We start from the raw sequence: 16739 nt of genomic DNA, 5'->3' as shown, positions 1-16739 counted from the left end.
CCCTGTTCATGCTGGATGTGTGTAAGGCCGTGCGCGCTCAATCATCCAATCCCCAGCACCAAGATCAGACTCCGCAGCCTTCCCCCTCCCCCTTACGGCTGCCCAGGGAGACACTCAGAGCTCCGCTCAGACAGCCACAAGCTCCAAGGGGGTGGGGAGTCCCAGGCCACCAGGGACACTCTCTGACCCAGTGGTACCCTCCAACAGGACCCCAACTCACATTCACACCGAAGTCCGGCGAGGTGGAACTCCAGATGGCTCCAATACTGGCCGCGGCCAGCATGGCCTCCACGGCATGCGCACTGTTGGGTAGGTAACCTGTGGGAGGGAGGGGAGAAATTCGCCTTGGGTTGAGGGGGTCAAAGCAACAAACAGTCTTCCAGAAGTTTCCCTGAGAGGCCGGAAGTATCTGAGAAGCAGAAATGCCAGCGAGTCCACTCACCATGCCTCTCTAGCCCGTTCTCCACACCTGAACCGGAGGGGCCCTGTAGCAGTCAGTATTGCTCTGCCCATGACCTTGGACTACAGGGCCCGAAGGAGGCGGTGCTCTTGCCGTTGGAACACCAGTCATTGCCCTTAACCGTTAAGCCATCTCTTCCAGCTCCCTTTTGTTTTAAGAGGTCAAGTACAGCCGGGGGGTGGGGGTGGAGGTGGGGGTGGGGAGGTGGCGCACGCCTTTAATCCCAGCACTCGGGAGGCAGAGCCAGGCAGATCTCTGTGAGTTCGAGGCCAGCCTGGTCTCCAAAGCGAGTTCCAGGAAAGGTGCAAAGTTACACAGAGAAACCTTGTCTCAAAAAAAAAAAAGAGGTCAAGTACAATGTCAGGGCACCGCCTCCTTCGGGCCCTACAGCAGAGCGCACAGCACTACAGGACCCCTGTGGCCTCCGCAAGCAACTCTGCCCTTCCCGGCTCTTCTCCCTCACTCTGCTCACTTCGTGCCGTCCTTGGGGTGTCCTAAGATTCTCCCTCCCCGGGGCCTTTGCACAAGCTGCTGTACTTGAGCACACCTACACACGCACCAGCCTTCCACACTCAGTGCACGTCTGTCCTTCCGCTCCCACATCACTTGGCCCTTCTTCAGGGAGGCCTTCCTGAAGCTGGGCACTTAAGAAATACAACGGTAAGCGGGGCGGTGGTGGCGCACGCCTCTAATCCCAGCACTCCGGAGGCAGAGGCACGTGGATCTCTGGGAGTTCGAGGCCAGCCTGGTCTGCAGAGCAGGATACACGACAGGCTCCAAAGCTACTACCTCGGGAAAAAAAAAAGAACCCCACAATGGTACTTCCCCTAGCTAGAACTGTACCAGCCTGACCATGTGTGGACTACCTATTTAATATGCGGTTCTCAGGTGAGGGCAAGAACCTCCTCCGTCTCCATCTTGGCTTTGCCAAATGCTTTCAGCATGCTCCACATACTCTAAGAAATGTGCTGTCTGGCAGATGGGTGGGTGGGACGAGAGAGGACAGGTGAGCCGTGTGTAACCCTTGGGAATGAGTGGAGGCCCCATCACCAGGGAGGTTGGCATCATCTTCGGGTGGAGGGATCACCATCAACTAAACAGACAGTGCCGGCGTTCTGGGAGAAAGGACTTCAACACAGGCCTTGGCACAAGGGCCGTGGCCAGGCACCCACCTGGGGCCCGTAACGACCTTCTCCAGAGAGACACAACAGTTTGCACTCTGCCTTTCGAAGTTCATGTGCTCCCTGCTAGTCCATAGGCACTCGGAGGGCAGGGCTCAAGCTTCGTCCCCCCAACCCCACAAGTACCCTGGTGCCTGGTGTGAGCAGAACTGAAGCGCCTCGCCTCGTCATTGTTGTTACCCAAGGGAGGCTGGACTCGCTGCCCAGGGGAGTGCACAATCCAGGCCAACTCCCTGTTCACATGACAAGCAGCCTGCCCTCTTCCTAAGCCATCCGGCCTACCTTGGGGGCCACACAGCAAGCAAAAGAAAAGAGCTAATGCACCTCCTCAGCTCTGCGGGCTCCTGTACCATTTGATATTTATATCACTCTTCCCGTGAACAATGGTCAGGGCAGGGGGAAGCTGACTGACAGCCACAGAAGCGCAGGCCAAGAGCCAGCCCGCCTGAAGAGCCCCGGCTGCTTGAGCCAGTCTCCCGGGGGAGAGCCCAGTCCCAGGATGGCTCTCAAATGTCCCCAGGCACTCCTGGCACGGTGTTGCCTTCTCTCAGAAACACCTGCTGCAGATGGATTTGAAAAAAATGCAAATATGGACTGGCTCATGGCTCAGTGGCGAAGCCTTGCCAAGCATCGGCTCAGAGTTCGAATCCAGCACCACAAAACAAACTAGTGGGAAGAAAAGCAAGACTAAGAAGAGGCAGCCGGGTGGTGGTGGCACACACCTTTAATCCCAGCACTCAGGAGGCAGAGGCAGGCAGATCTCTGAGTTCGAGGCCAGCCTGGTCTACAAAAGCGAGTTCCAGGACAGCCGGAGCTACACAGAGAAACTCTGTCTCAAAAAATCAAAAACCAAAACAAACAAACAACAAAAAAAGAGAGAGAGAGAGAGAGAGAGAGAGAGAGAGAGAGAGAGAGAGAGAGAAGAGGCTTCAGCATTGCTTAGCTCGACTTCAAAAAGCAACAGCTGAAACAGAGCCAAAAAGAAGACAGAAAAGTGAGGTTTCTGCATGCCCTGGCTGCATGCAGAGATGTATGCACAAAGACCAAAGTTCCAGGCCAGCCTGGGCCACATAACAGGAGCCTGCCTCAAAACACAAACAAGTGAAAGCCTGGACTGACTGCTGGCCCGGTCCGCACTTGCCTTCACCTAAGAGCTATTTATTAGATGCCAGCTGTGTGCCTGGCCTTCCAGAGCGTGTGTCGGGCCAAGAACGGAAACAGCCTATCTTCAGGGACAGACACAGAGCCCGTCCCCGGAGAACGCAGGGCAGACAAACAACATCTAAGTGACATCACAGGCCAGGAGCCCACAAAGAAAAGTCCAGCTGATACTGGAGATCGGTGAGGAATCTGCCAGAGCGCTGCCAGGGTGGCCCCTAGTGAGCAGTGCGTGGGCACAGGCGACAGAGTGGGGTGAGGCAGCCAACCGGCTTTCCTGCCAACCAGCACAGGCTGTGATCACTCCACGCCCTGCCCTCTGTCTAAGAAGGAGCTGCAGGGCTCCGGGGGGCCAGCACTGGATCTGGTCCCTACGCTGTGGCTGCGTAGGAGGAGCAGGGGACCCGCCCTCTGCAAACACAAGCTGGCATCTGCGGTCGGCCAGTCCCCCCGGGAGAGGCGGACCCTGCCAAAATCGGCACGTAACCACTCAGACCATCGCCCTGGCCCGTGGCCTTGTCCAACTGTGGATTAGGGACTGAGCCCCGAGCTGCCCTGGAGGAGAGGCTCTCCCCGGGCACACCCTTCCTGAAATTAACGAACTGAGGTTGTCGGGTGAAGGACAGCTCCCCACCGGCCTCCCCGCTGCTGGGAAATCAGGATGGAAGGAGAACTGGAAAGGGGGCTGAGCTGCTCTTAGCGGAAAGTGTGATGCCACCTGATGGGATGCAGGGAAGGCTCAGGAGGGACTTGCAGGCCTGGAGGCCTCCTGAACGACAGTCCCCAACAAGCTCCTGGGCCCCAGGCCAGGGACTCCCTCTGCCCGCTCCTACTGCGTTAGGGTCCTGCACATCTTTTTCCTGCCTTGTGGTGGAAAGTGGGGAGGAGAGGAAACGAGAAGGAATGAGGCTGTCAGCAACTCGGGGTGGGAGGGGGCAGAGGTGGAAAAGTCATGACAGGTAAGTGCTGGGCATCTGTCACAGCACCCTCCTTCCTACAGACCCCTTGCTCTCAGCAGCCACAGGGCCTTTGCACAGGCTGTCTGCTGCCCGGCCCCCTTTCCTCCTCCACAGCGCCCCACGGCAGCGCTAACTCCTACAGCTGCACAGACCACAGCTGGACATCCTTGCCCCTTTCTGCTCTGGAAACACAATGAAGGGGATTCCTGGTCCTCACAGAACAGTAGGATAGGGGAGTCTTGCTTTATCTTTCTTTGTCTTGTTTTATGGTCTTACGGGCTTTGTTTTGAGACATGATCTCCCCATGTAACCTGAGCTGGCCTGGAACGTGCAATCCTCCTGCCTCAGCCTCCCAAATTCTGGAATGATGGGTACACCACCACACCCAGGCCACACTCTGCAATTCACTCTCCGTCAACTCTGACCCGTGTATACAGCTGGAGTCACACAGGGGTGGGTTCGACACACGGCTAAATTGGTTTCATGTCTCTCCACCCTCTGGGCCATTCTGTTGATAGTTTGGCTTGAGTTTGGGTACTAGGGATCGAACCACCACAACACCAAAAGGTGTTTACCAAAGGAAGGAAGAAAAGGAGGGAAGGAGGGAGGGAGGGAGGGAGGGAGGGAAGGAGGGGAAGGAAAGAGGGGGGAAGGAGGAGAAAAGAGGATGCCCCTTACCGACCACACGGTCCCCTTTCTTCACGCCCATCTTCCTCATGGCGGCTGCATACAGAGCCACTCGCTGCCGCAGCTCTTCGAAGGTCACCTTCACAATCTCCTCTCTGCCTTCCCCTGAGAAGAGAACAGGACCACTCAACCACAGGCCACGCGGGGAGGGACCTGAGTCAGCGGGGACAGGAGCAGGGGACCTGGATGTGGGAAAATGCAGAACCGGGCCCAGGGTGGCGCAAGCCAAGCCCGGCGCAAGCCAGGCTCCGACCACAAGGCGGGATCCCCAAGAGGAGAAGCTGATGAAAATAACCAGACTGGCAGAAGGTGAGGACCCCACAGTCTCTACATTATACAGAACAAGAATGTAATATGGAGACTGGCAGGGAAACCAATACTGAGACAGCATGTGCACAGCCTTCACCTGTGACACTTCACGGCACGGCCATCACCACAGAGCCATCCTGTGATCACACATCCCTCACGGTCACCTCTGCCCCCTCTGCCCCCAGGCATTACCGATCTGCTATCCATCTGAACAGTCTGAGCGATGCAAGGATTGGGCTATGCCCCACCTTTAAGCTTAACTACAAATGATTCTGTACTGCCTGTTCAACCATGGCAAAGGGTTGTTATGACTACCTGTTATTATGACTACCTTGTTAACACCACCTTGTGTCTTTGTTTCAGAAGGCGTGACTAACTTGTTATGCTTCTGTTCTGCCCTGTAACCCCGCCCATTTTGCAGGCCAAATCAATCATTTGGAAACCCCCGACCTGTTGACCTCTTGAACCCAGCCTTAGCAGAAGGCAGCCCGTGTACACAAATAAAAAAGCTTGCTTTAGGGCTGGAGAGATTGCTCAGAGGTTAAGAGCACTGACTGTTCTTCCAGAGGTCCTGAGTTCAATTCCCAGCAACCACATGGTGGCTCACAACCATCTATTATGAGATCTGGTGCCCTCTTCTGGCTTGCGAGCATGCATGTAGGCAGAACACTGTATACATAATAAATAAATAAATAAATAAATGTTAAAATAAATAAATAAATAAAATAAAAAGCTTGCTTTAATTAATTTGGCCATGATGATTTGGGTGGGTGGCCTTTCTACTCCCATCTTTGGGATTACCAGTTTCTTTCTTTCTTTTTTTTTTTTTTTTGTTTTGTTTTGTTTTGGTTCTTCACCAAAGAAATTATGTCAAAACATCCATGCTGATTTCTGCTGGAAGATGATTTTTTTGTTTGGCTAGGGTAACTCAACATGTAAGGATGTGGGTTCTAATTTACAAATCCAATGCACCCCCAGTGTAAACAACACAAGCTGTTCTGCAGAGGAAAACAAAGCGATACTAATATTTGAAAATGCAAGAACATCTGGGAAAACACTTGAAAGAAAAACTAAGGAGGGGAAATAGCCGTTCCGTCCTGGGTTTGATTCCCGGCACCACAAAAAGAAAAGAAGGCAGGGAAGGAGAGAGGGAGGAAGAGGATCAAGGAAAGGAGAGAAGCTAAAAAGGGCAGAGGAGCGGGTGGCTCACCCAGCCCCTCTTAGCTCCACAGGCCCGGCCCAAGTGACCAGTGGGTCATTGTGGGACCCACGAGTGAGTGCTGAGCCTTGGTCATAAAAGACACTGCAGCAGCCGCGCCAGGACCTCAAACCCAGGCTCCAGGTCAACCAGGACCACTTAGCGAATGACATTGTCTCTAAGTCAGTGGTTCTCAACCTTCCTAACCCTGTGACCCTTTAATACAGCTCCTCATGTTGTGGTGACCCCCAACCATAAAGTTATTTCACCGGGCGGTGGTGGCGCATGCCTTTAATCCCAGCACTCGGGAGGCAGAGCCAGGCGGATCTCTGTGAGTTCGAGGCCAGCCTGGGCTACCAAGTGAGTTCCAGGAAAGTCGCAAAGCTACACTGAGAAACCCTGTCTCGAAAAGCCAAAAAATAAATAAATAAAGTTATTTCATTGCTACTTCATAACTGTAGTTTTGCTACTCTTATGAATCGTAATGTCAATATCTGATATGTGACCCCTGTGAAAGGATCATTTGATTCCTGCCCCCCCCAACACCCAGGGATGAGAACCGCTGCTCTAAGTAGAAGTAAAATTGAGTCAGAAGGAAAACACGTGTCTATCCCAGCACAAAAACAAGATCTAGCATATCCCCAGAGGCCCACTGTGGGGAGCCAGCCCCCTGCTGTGAGGACTCCTGCGAGCCTTGGAGAGGCTCTCACAGCCTCCTGACCAGCAGTGGGCCAGCCCCTGTCAGCCAGCCAAAGCCACAAGGCCTGAGGGGCAAACCTGTCTGAGATGGGCTGTCAGGTGATCTGTCTTCCTGCCCAGCCACTGGACTGCGCCGTGGAGGAACTGGGTCCTCCTTGAAGGAGAAGCAATGGCCTTGGGAAGACGCTAGCCCCGCGACCATCATCTGTGAGGCAGGGAGCTCTGTGGTTGGAATTCCGAAGCGGGCTTCCTCACCCTGAGGCACCAAACTGGTGTCCCGGTGGGGGCGGTGTCTGCAATGCCGGCCATTTTTATTCCCGGTGACAATACTCAGAGACGGTATGCTCTGTGCAGACGGCTGGGCTGAGGGCTGAGGGGCTGAGGGCTGAGGGGCTGAGAGGTTCCCGGTGCTCACTGGGGCACGAGGGCTGAAGTGCCAGCGACTTTAGAGAAGGAAGCCTGAGTGTCGCTGTGATGCCTGGTGAGCTGGGCGCAGCCAGTGACACCGGTGGGGAGGGGGAACACGGGAGGAAGGGAGGGAGAGAGGGAGGGAGGGAGGGAGGGAGGGAGGGAGGGAGGGAGGGAGGGAGGAAGGACACATGAGTTAGGATCTTCAAGTCCCCATGCCGCTCACAGGCCAGCCTTGGGAAGGCCAACTCCAGGCCAGAGAAGAGGGCAAGCTCAGTCAGACCCTGAATTTACTTCTCAGCACCGGTTTGGAGGCCGACAAGAGAGCCCTGGCTCAGGGGCACCTGCCACTCTGACACCATGAGGAAGGAAAGCCCACCTCAGCAAAGCTCCACCTTCGAAGGAAAGGACAGAGGAGAGTGAGAGAGATGAGAGAGATAGTGAGATAGATAGATAGTGAGATAAATAGATCAGCCCAGCTGATCTGTATTGGGTGAGGGAGGGCACAGGGGCACAGGGATGGGGCATCACCCTTGGTTCAGTGCCCACCGGGATGCCCGCACCACAAGCCCCGAGAAGCCGTTCAGTTTCCCCTAACCGTCAGGTACGCCAGTTTTGTGGTTTAGGGCTTAAGATCTGTTAAGATTTGGATTTCAGGTTTGAGACTTGAAGTCCGTTCCCATTTTGCAGTGGAGAAACCGAGTGCTCATGAAGCGTCTGAGTACCGAGTACAGCACGTGTGTTTACATGGTCCGGAGAGGACGGTAAGGTGGTGTCGAACCAGGAACCTGGCCCTGGAGCACAGCGGCCTTCCCAAGCCGCTGATGCCCACACAGACGTATAGACATCCAGGCGGTGGGGCCTTATAGGTGTTCAGGAAACACTGATGAGTTGCAACAAGACAGGCCTTGAAAAGCTAATGCCAGCCTGGCCTGGGAGGGCACACCTCTAATCCCAGCGCTCGGGAGGCAGAGGCAGGTGGATCTCTGTGAGTTCGAGGCCAGCCTGGGCTACAGAGGGAGATCCAGGACAGCTAGAGCTGTTACACAGAGAAACCCTGTCTTGAAAAACAAAACAACATCAACAACAACAACAACAAAAAACTCACTCAAGCTCACTTAGTCCTACACAAAGCCCAGTGATCGGACACCGCCCCACTCCCACCTCCCCCTATCCTCGAAACTAGAGAGACCAGGAAACTGAGCAGTCAGAGCAGGACAGACAGTAGGCACGTGACAGCCAAGAGCACAGGACACTGGGTCCTCTTCAGAGGCATTAGAGCCGAGCCCTGACGCGCCCTAAGGGCTCTCACTGGTAGCAGATATTGGCGCTGTCCAGAAAGACAAACGCCAGTGAACAGAAAGCTAAAGGCTCCAGGAAGCTCCACCCATTCCACTAAGGCCCGCTCCCTACAGTGACCAAGCAGCCTGACTGAAAAGGAGAAAGTGTTATTACTCAAAGGGGAGCGAGCAGCCACCCAAAACACACACACACACACACACACACACACACACACGTGCACTGCACACACAATATGCATACAGGTGCACCTGCATACTCCTGAAGGTGCACACAAAAATATGCAACACACACACACACACACACACACACACACACACACACACACAACGAGAAACAAGCGACAGTTGACTCCACCTCTGACCAGCCCCCTCCATCTCCCTGCAGAGATGTCTGTTACACTAGGAGGGCATATACCAATATGCCAATACCCAGCCGGAACCCGCCCTGCCGCCCCTCCACGCCCACGGGGCCACACACATCCACCACCCAGGTCACCCATGGGACTCACTGGCCACGTAAAGGGCGACTTTGTCATTCTCTTTGTGCCGTAGGAGGTTCTCGGCATAGTTGAGGCGGCTGCCCCTGAACCACTCGGGGACATCTGCAATTCCTTTGGACGTGTCCACGACCTGCAGAGGGGACAATCAGAAGGGAGCCAGGGGCTCGGCCCAGAGCCTTATGACATCACCCATACACCAACCCTGACCTGTGAAGACAGCACAGCCCTGCACCCAGGGCAGCCACCCCCGGAAATCCTTACAACAGAGTTTACTGAACACCTATTTACGACAGTTGCTGAAGAGGAAATAAAGGAAATGCCCAGGCCGGAAGTGGGGAGCTCAGGCCTGTGATCCCAGCACTCAGGGGGTGGAGGCAAGGGGATTAGGAGTTTGAGGCCAGCCTGGTCTACAGAGAAAGTTCTAGACGGCCAGGGCTACACAGAGAAACCCTGTCTCAAAAAAAAAAAAAAAAAAAAGGAAGGGGCATCACTGCCTGGACCTCAGTAGCAGAGCGCCTGCTCAGCATCACGTAGTCCCGGGTTCATCCCCAGCACAAAAGAAAATGAAGAAAAGGAAATCAGTAGAGAGCCCTGGCCCACAGACACACCAAAAACAGGAGTCAAGTCTGGGGCCCTGCCCCACCCCATAATTCTCTGAAAAATGACTCTGCCTTCCCCTTGGTGCAGAGAGCCCTTGGTTTCCTTCTCTGAGCGCCACACACCAGCCTTACAGAAGGCTTTGCCACAAATGGGCAGTGAAATGCACTTCAGATACGCGACTCCTTCCCCGGGGCATCGTTTCACTAACCATCGGGAGGAGATGAAAGTTCTCTGGAAGGCCTCCTCAAAATCTAGATTACCGTAACAATGGGGATGTGCTCATACCTCAGACTGCCCATTTCAAAGCCACACTCACACTACATCTCATGCTATGCTGTTTAGGGTTATTTGAGAGAGGGTCTTCCTATGTAGCCCAGGCTGGCTCCAAGCTTGCAATCCTGTTTCAGCCTCCTGTGTGCTATTTTTAATTTTTTTTTATTTTATAGTATGTGGGGGTGTTTTGCCTACATAGATGTCTGTGCACCACAGAAGCCAGAAGAGGACATTGGATCCCCTTTAATTGGTGTTACAGGCTGTCGTGAGCTGCTGTATGGATGCTGGGAATTGAACCCAGATCCTCTGAAGAGCAGCCAATAATGCTTTTAACCTCTGAGCCACGTCTCCAATCACCCCCCACCCACCCACCCCTGGCGCCACCTCTTACATTTTTAACATATGCATGTGTAAGGGGTGTTGCGTGTATCACAGAACACATGAGGTCTGAGGACAACTTGTAGGAGTCAGTTCTCTCTCTTTCCACCATATGGGTTCCGGGGAATCAAACTCGGGTCATCAGGCTTGGCAGCAAGCACCTTTACTTGAGCCGTGTTGCTGGCCCACACATGAGATTTTTAAAAGCAGACATGATTCAGTATTCCCCGGTCAACACGTCGGGAGACAAGAGTGTGGCCAGACCCACTTACCTCGTCATACATTCGGGAGTAGACTATTCCACTGAACTTCCAGAACTCAGCCCAGAAGTCCGAATATGACCGGACAGACCAGTGGTACAAGTCATCATAATTCCCTAAAAAAAAAATAAATAAAAAAAATAGCACCCTTTCAGACCAGCCTCAGAGGGCGGCGCCCTCAGCAGGAAGCCCAGCGCCTGAGAAATCCACATGTCAATGACTCAGTGACTCCAGCGCCCCTGAATGATTGGGAGAACTAAACCTCAGGATGAAACCCTTCATCCAGTCCCGAAGGTGGCCCAGGCTAGCCTCAAACTCTCGATCCACCTGCCACAGCCCTCTGGGGACTATAGGAGGGCAGCACCACACCCAGCTCGGTGTCTGTGTGTGCGTGTGAACATGTGGAGGCCACAGGTCAACCTCGGGTGCCATTCCTCAGTCAACGTCCATTTATTTGTCTCGGTTTTTAAAGATTTTTTTTTCTGGTTGTTCAAGACAGGATTTCTCCGAGTAGCTCTAGCCGTCCTGGAACTCACTCTGTAGACCAGGCTGGCCTTGAACTCACAGAGATCCGCCTGGCTTTGCTTCCTGAGTGCTGGGATTAAAGGCATGCACCACAGCAGCCCAGCATTCCAGGTTTTCTTAACAGGACATTATGTTCACTCAAAACTAACATGTGGGCCTGGCTTGGGGGCAAGAATTCCAGCTACCCTGAAAGCTAAGCCCCGGGAGATAAGTTCAAGGTCAACCTGGGCTACAGAGAGAGATCAAGGTCTGCCTGGGCAACTTGACTGAGACCCTGTCTCAAAAGTAAAAAGTAAAGAGAAGATTTGGGATGTAGCTCAGTGGTAGAGGACTCACCTAGTATTCACAAGGTCCTGGGTTCGATCCTCATGACCACAGAGTAGGAAAAAGGCAAAGTCCCATGAGTCAAAGTGCTCACTGAGAGAGGTGAGTGTGCTAGAGAGAACCTCCACACAAACGGAGCCTGGTTTAGCCACTCCTGAAATTTCTGGTTTCACTGATGATACCCTACAATGCAGACCAATCCCATAGGCTCAGGAGAACCCGCATGCTCTCTCAACAAGGATGGGGCACCGCTGAAACCTGGAACTCACTCCCTCAGACTCCTGCCTCAGGGGGGTGCAGGGGGACCTGGGTTACAAGCGTAACACAAGCATTTGGAAGAGACCCAACCAAACTACCTGAGACAATACTCATCAACACATGCAAGTGAATTCAGCGCTTATGAGACCCTGTCAACCTCTGCAAGGCAGACACATCTGGGGGTCGGAGAGAGAGAATGCAGCAGGCACTGCTGGGCTACAAAATATCCAAAGCCATCCAAAGCAGCTCCCCTCTGTAGATCCAGCCCAGCTAAGTTAAAAGCTGGGTGTGGCAGCTGCCCCCCAGCTCAGAGGTTAAGGCGCTTAATGCACAAGAGCTCACAGCTGCTGAGAACAGGGAGGGGGGAAGAAGGGGGAGGAGGAGGGGCGGCACATACGGTAAGGGAAGCAGAGTGGCTGGAGATGCAGAGAGAGCCAGCTCACAGGTGGGAAAGCCACGGCAGAGCTAGATGTGGGACTTTGCAGCTCCAGACTCCAAGAAGGGACCTGGGTCATGGCAAGGAGATCTCATCTCCTCCGGGCCCCAGGCAGGATGGATACAAAGTAGATCTAGCATGCCAGGAAACTGCAGGGTCAGTGAAGCCGGAGCTGACCTAGTGACTTTGCCGGTCAGGCTCAGACAGGCCACTCTGCCTCTCGAGGACAGTTTCCCTCATGGGTCACTTCCAACTGTGGACAAGCGGCTACAGATTCTCCCACACCAGTGAAAGAATTCACTCTGGCTCCAGGTTCCAATCAGCACCCGCTCTGCCACTTCTGAGCGAATGGCGAGCTCTGACGAGCTGCCCTACCTCAGAGCTCTTGTCTGATGAACGGGGGTAATGACGTGGCTGTTGGGAAAACCCACAGGACGCATAAGAGCACCAACAGCTACATTCAACTGTCTGCATTCAACCCCTGCCACTCTGAGTGACCTCAGACATTACTGACCTCCTCTGAGCCTCAGTTTCCCCCTGGAGCACTGTAAGGACCTAGAAAGTGCCCCAGGACAGCTCCCACAGGGTAAAGGCACCCAAAGGCGCCCACCATGGGTGCCACCCCTCCGTTTGCATGAAGAGCGCACGTGGCACCTCGGTGGCGTATACTGAGTCCACACATAGAGTTAACATGCAGGAGTGTAGGGCACCTCAGGCAGGCAGAGGGCAGCACTGGCTGGGGCAGCTGTGGGAAACACCAGACAAACAGGCCCCACGGCTCCTCTCCCTCCCTCAGGCTTAGTCAGCTGGGTCCTCACAAAAAAAAAAAAAAAAAATGCTCCCCAAGTTGCTAAGAATGGCTAGACACCAGAGGTCTACTCTAAACACAAGCGTGGGTTCAGGCTGGGCCTGGTGGCTCGGGCTACTCAGGATGCTGAGGCAGGAGGATCAAAAGAGCCAAGCCTGGTCTACAGAGCAAGTTCCAAGCCAGCCTGAATAATTTTTAAGACCCTGGCCAGGCACGTCTTTAATCCCAGCACTCAGAAGACAGAGGCAGACGGATCTCCATGAGTTCGAGGCCAGCCTGGTCTACAGAGTGAGTTCCAGGACAGCCAGGGCTAGGTAGAAAGACCCTGTCTCGGAAAAAAAAAAAAAATACAATAAAAATAAAAATAAGAGGTTTAGAGTGCAGCTCACTCGGGGACCCTGTCTAGCATGTGGGCGACACTGGGTTCGAGCCCTAGGACCTCGAGAGAACATAAGTACACTCGGCAACAGCATCATTGAGGGGTGTGGCCAGCACCACAAACCTGAGGAACTGGTAGTCACAAGGGCACTCGGCACCTCGAGGACCTTGTGTGGAAACTTTTCCACTGCTGTCTCCTACCTCAGCCACACTGTGGGGTGAGCCAGGAATCCACTGGGGGGGGGGGGGGGGCAATCTAAGGCCCAGGTGACCACGGGCACATTTGGTTCAGTGTGTCTAACACTCACCCGAGACTCTGAAACAGGTGCTAGCATTTACAAATCTTAGTTTTAAATGAAATCCTGGGGTGTGATGGTGTGTGGCTGTACTCTCAAGACTCGAGCGGTAGAGGCAGGAGGATCGTGAGTTCAAAGTCAGTCTAATGTACTGGGGCACGCCTGCTTTTAATCCCAGCGCTTGAGAGGCAGAGGCAAGTGGATCTCTGCGAGCTTCAGGCCAGCCTGATCTATACAGAGTTCGAAGCTAACCAGGATTACAGAGTGAGACCCTGTCTCAAAAGAAAAGAGAGAGAGAGAGAGAGAGAGAGAGAGAGAGAGAGAGAGAGAGAGAGAGCGCGCTAGGGAGCCCTGGCTCTACACAAGAATGCTCACCATACACGAAGCAGCAAGGCAGGAGCAAAACAATATGAAAAAGTGCATGGAGAAAGGCCACAACGTTCAGAAGACAGCATTTGAGTTAGACCTGAAGGATCCCCAAACGTCGGGGCCAGGCAGGTGAAAGAGAAGAAGGAGAAAGGGTAAAGGGAGGAGCTGTGCCACACACCCCTCCCCTAGCTGTTGGGGGGTGCCCCCCCCCCCCCCCGCTGGGACGACGACGACGACACCGCACAGACGGACAGACCAAAGGCTCTGGGTTTCCATATCCAGCCCCTCAGCTTTATTTCGTCCTAACAGTTTCAGAAACAGGGTCTCTCACTCTGTAGTCCAGGCGCTCCTTGAACTCATAGCAATCCTCCTGCCTACGCACCTGAGTGTGAGCCACCCTGGCTGGTCAGCCCCCCAACTTTTAAACACAAGACAGTCAACAGAGCTTCTAAAGATCAACCCTGGACCCACCCAGCCACCTGAGACTTGAAGGAGAGAAGACATTGACACTAAGGGGTCCCTCAGCAAAGCTCCAGGCAGGGGACAGTGCACAGTGGTCCACGCTCAGGACGGGGCCTGCCATCTCTCCACCAGGGTACACTGGTCCTCTGGCTATGCTCCTTTTATAGATGAGGAAACCGCGGCCTAGGGCAACTGGATGGCTGGTTCCTGGTCACACAGCTCTGAAGTGGTGCAGCCAGGTCCCTGCAGGGTGTCAGGTTACAGCTCCCTCCTGCTCTCAGGCTAGGGGAGAAAGGTCTTGGCCCACTTCAAAGGGCTGCCCTCAGTGGAGTGATGTTCCAAAGTGTCAGGCCCATACAGAGCACCACACCAGTACTTCCTCAGCAGCGCTGGCAGAGTTGGCAGATGAGATCCAGGCTCGGAATGGAGGGCAGGAAACGGATGCAATCCTGACACTGATCTTGGGTTAAGGTGCTTCTCCAATCCAACACCCACACTGATCACACGCACAGCCTGCAAGCCCTGCAGGTGACCAGGCAGACACCTGTCTCCAGGTCAGAGGGAAGGGGTGGAGCCGCATTAGTGAAGGAAAGAGACCCCGTGGAGGCTCCACTTCCATCTCCAGGCTCTCCTGCGGCGGCAAGTCTGCAATGCCACCGATCCACAAGGGACTAGAGGGCCTGCGAACCCAGCAACAACAAAAGACCTGCACTTCAAGACTACCCCAGCCAGCAAGCAGGGTGAACCATGCAGAAGGAAGCAGGAAAGCGGTGGGGAGGATTCATGAAGGCACCCCAAGACAGATCCTAGGAACAAGACAGACGTTGACATCAATAGAAACAAGGGGGTCCCTATGGTTGGGGGGGGGTAAAAAAGATAAAAATAAAGAAAGCCACCTTGAGCTGGAAACACTCTGCAGACACCTGGAGAAAGCAGGCAGCAGAACTAGCCAAGCCCTATGGATCCCTGGGAAGGGAATATGGAAAGAGCCTCACCCAAGAGACTGGCCTCTGCCCCACCCACAACTAGACAGAGTAGGGTGGTGGCTGGAAGGAGGGTCTCTCTCTGGGGCTGGGAGAGTTGAAACATAGGAAAGGACTCTACCATAACCTTTAAGGAGGGGGGAGAAGAACCGAACTCCGACCTTTTCAGGGACCTGAGATTTCAAGGTGGTCCCTAGCAAAGGCCGATGGAGGGAGCCTGTCACATGAATCCCACGAACTCAAAAAGAACTGCACATCAGACCAGAAGGAAGCCCCCACGGGCTGGAAGTCCAGGACCCCAGGAGCCACTTCCCAAACAGGCAAACCTAGCAAAAGATCGGAGGAACCAGAGCAGGCGGGGTTTGCCACTGCCAGAGGGCCAGCCTCACCTGCAGGGAGGTGCTGACGCCAGGAGGGAGGCCTCTGTATGAGGTGACGCTCCCCAAAACAGTGAAGGATACACCATCAAAAGATCAGCACCTTCTAGAGGAGGACCATGAGCCAGGGGGCTCTCCTAACCCCAGGACCATCCATCCATGGCAACAGGGAAGAACCTCCCTAGAAGGGGACCCCAAGGCAATGGGGGGGGGCTCCTCCAACTCCAGGACAGGGACACTGGGCATTCATCAAGGGACCAAAGAGGAACCTCCCTAGAGGGGTTATCCCCAAGCCAGGGGGCTTCTCCGAGCCCAAGACAGGGACACTGGCCATCCATCCATCCATCCATCCGAGGCTTATCCCAACTGCTAAGGCTGGAAATTCCTAGAGCGGGCCTCTCTGGAGGGAACCGCTTCCGGGAAGGCCCGGGACGGGGGTGTACTAGCCGCGTGCCCCACACTCACCCAGCGCCAGGCCGCAGGCGGCACCCACGGCCGCCCGGAAGCGGTCCATCTGCGTGTCCTTCTTAGTGTCAGGCTCCCACATCACCTGGCACTCCATAATCTCCTCGCGCCCGAGCTGCGCCAGCTTGGACATGGTTGCGGAGTTGCGTGGCCGGGATCTTGCCGGGCTGGGACTCCCGAGGACGGCGGCAGAGCGCAAGGCGCCGAGCGGCTCGGCACAACGTGGACGAACGACAGCGCGAGACTGAGCCAGCGCCGGCGCGGGCCTGCCGGAGAACCCGGCCTGGCCACGCCCCCGCGCAGGCTTCGCCACGCCTCCATTAAAAGCCACGCCTCTTGAGACCACGCCCTTCGCTGTAACCCTCCGCCGCGCCTGCACATGGAGCGCTCGCTGCCAAAAAGAGTGCTCGCCTGCGCAGGCGCGGTGAGCATGGTCTACGCCCTCACCTGTTGCAGAACCACCTGCTGGGTGCTGCCCTCCTTGCGTTCGGTCGTTCATTCATTCATTCAGTCATTCATTCATTTATTCATGATTAAGTTGCTCCTTCTGCAGTCCCTTAGCTGCGGAGGCGTCTCAAGCAGGAAACGCATGCAGGCAGATGCCTGCGGGGGAAGGAAGACCTCTCTAAAACGTGCGTGTCGTGTGCATGCACCCACAGGGATGTTGTAATGGATGTGTCGGGTATA

At 54.7% G+C, this 16739-nt stretch overlaps 1 protein-coding gene across 2 annotated transcripts in view; it reads right to left on the bottom strand.

The window, feature by feature from the left end:
• Aacs (acetoacetyl-CoA synthetase) overlaps positions 1 to 16368 on the bottom strand; it is a 39648-nt gene extending 23280 nt beyond the window's left edge. The window contains exons 1-5 of one of the 2 annotated variants that reach the window (XM_006970663.4): positions 16053 to 16368; positions 10384 to 10487; positions 8870 to 8990; positions 4437 to 4550; positions 221 to 318 (exon numbers count right to left, since the gene is read on the bottom strand). In XM_006970663.4, coding sequence (XP_006970725.2) covers positions 221 to 318; positions 4437 to 4550; positions 8870 to 8990; positions 10384 to 10487; positions 16053 to 16185 — 570 coding nt within the window. In that variant the 5' untranslated portion in view covers positions 16186 to 16368. The remainder of the gene's footprint in view (positions 1 to 220; positions 319 to 4436; positions 4551 to 8869; positions 8991 to 10383; positions 10488 to 16052) is intronic. The other variant, XM_076561050.1, reaches the window with a different exon arrangement.
• Between the last annotated feature and the right edge of the window lie 371 nt (positions 16369 to 16739).

Source organism: Peromyscus maniculatus, chromosome 23 (assembly GCF_049852395.1).
Source record: "Peromyscus maniculatus bairdii isolate BWxNUB_F1_BW_parent chromosome 23, HU_Pman_BW_mat_3.1, whole genome shotgun sequence".
Lineage (NCBI taxonomy): Eukaryota > Metazoa > Chordata > Mammalia > Rodentia > Cricetidae > Peromyscus > Peromyscus maniculatus.
The sequence above is the reverse complement of the archived record's forward strand: the minus strand, read 5'-3'. Positions and strand labels throughout refer to the sequence as shown.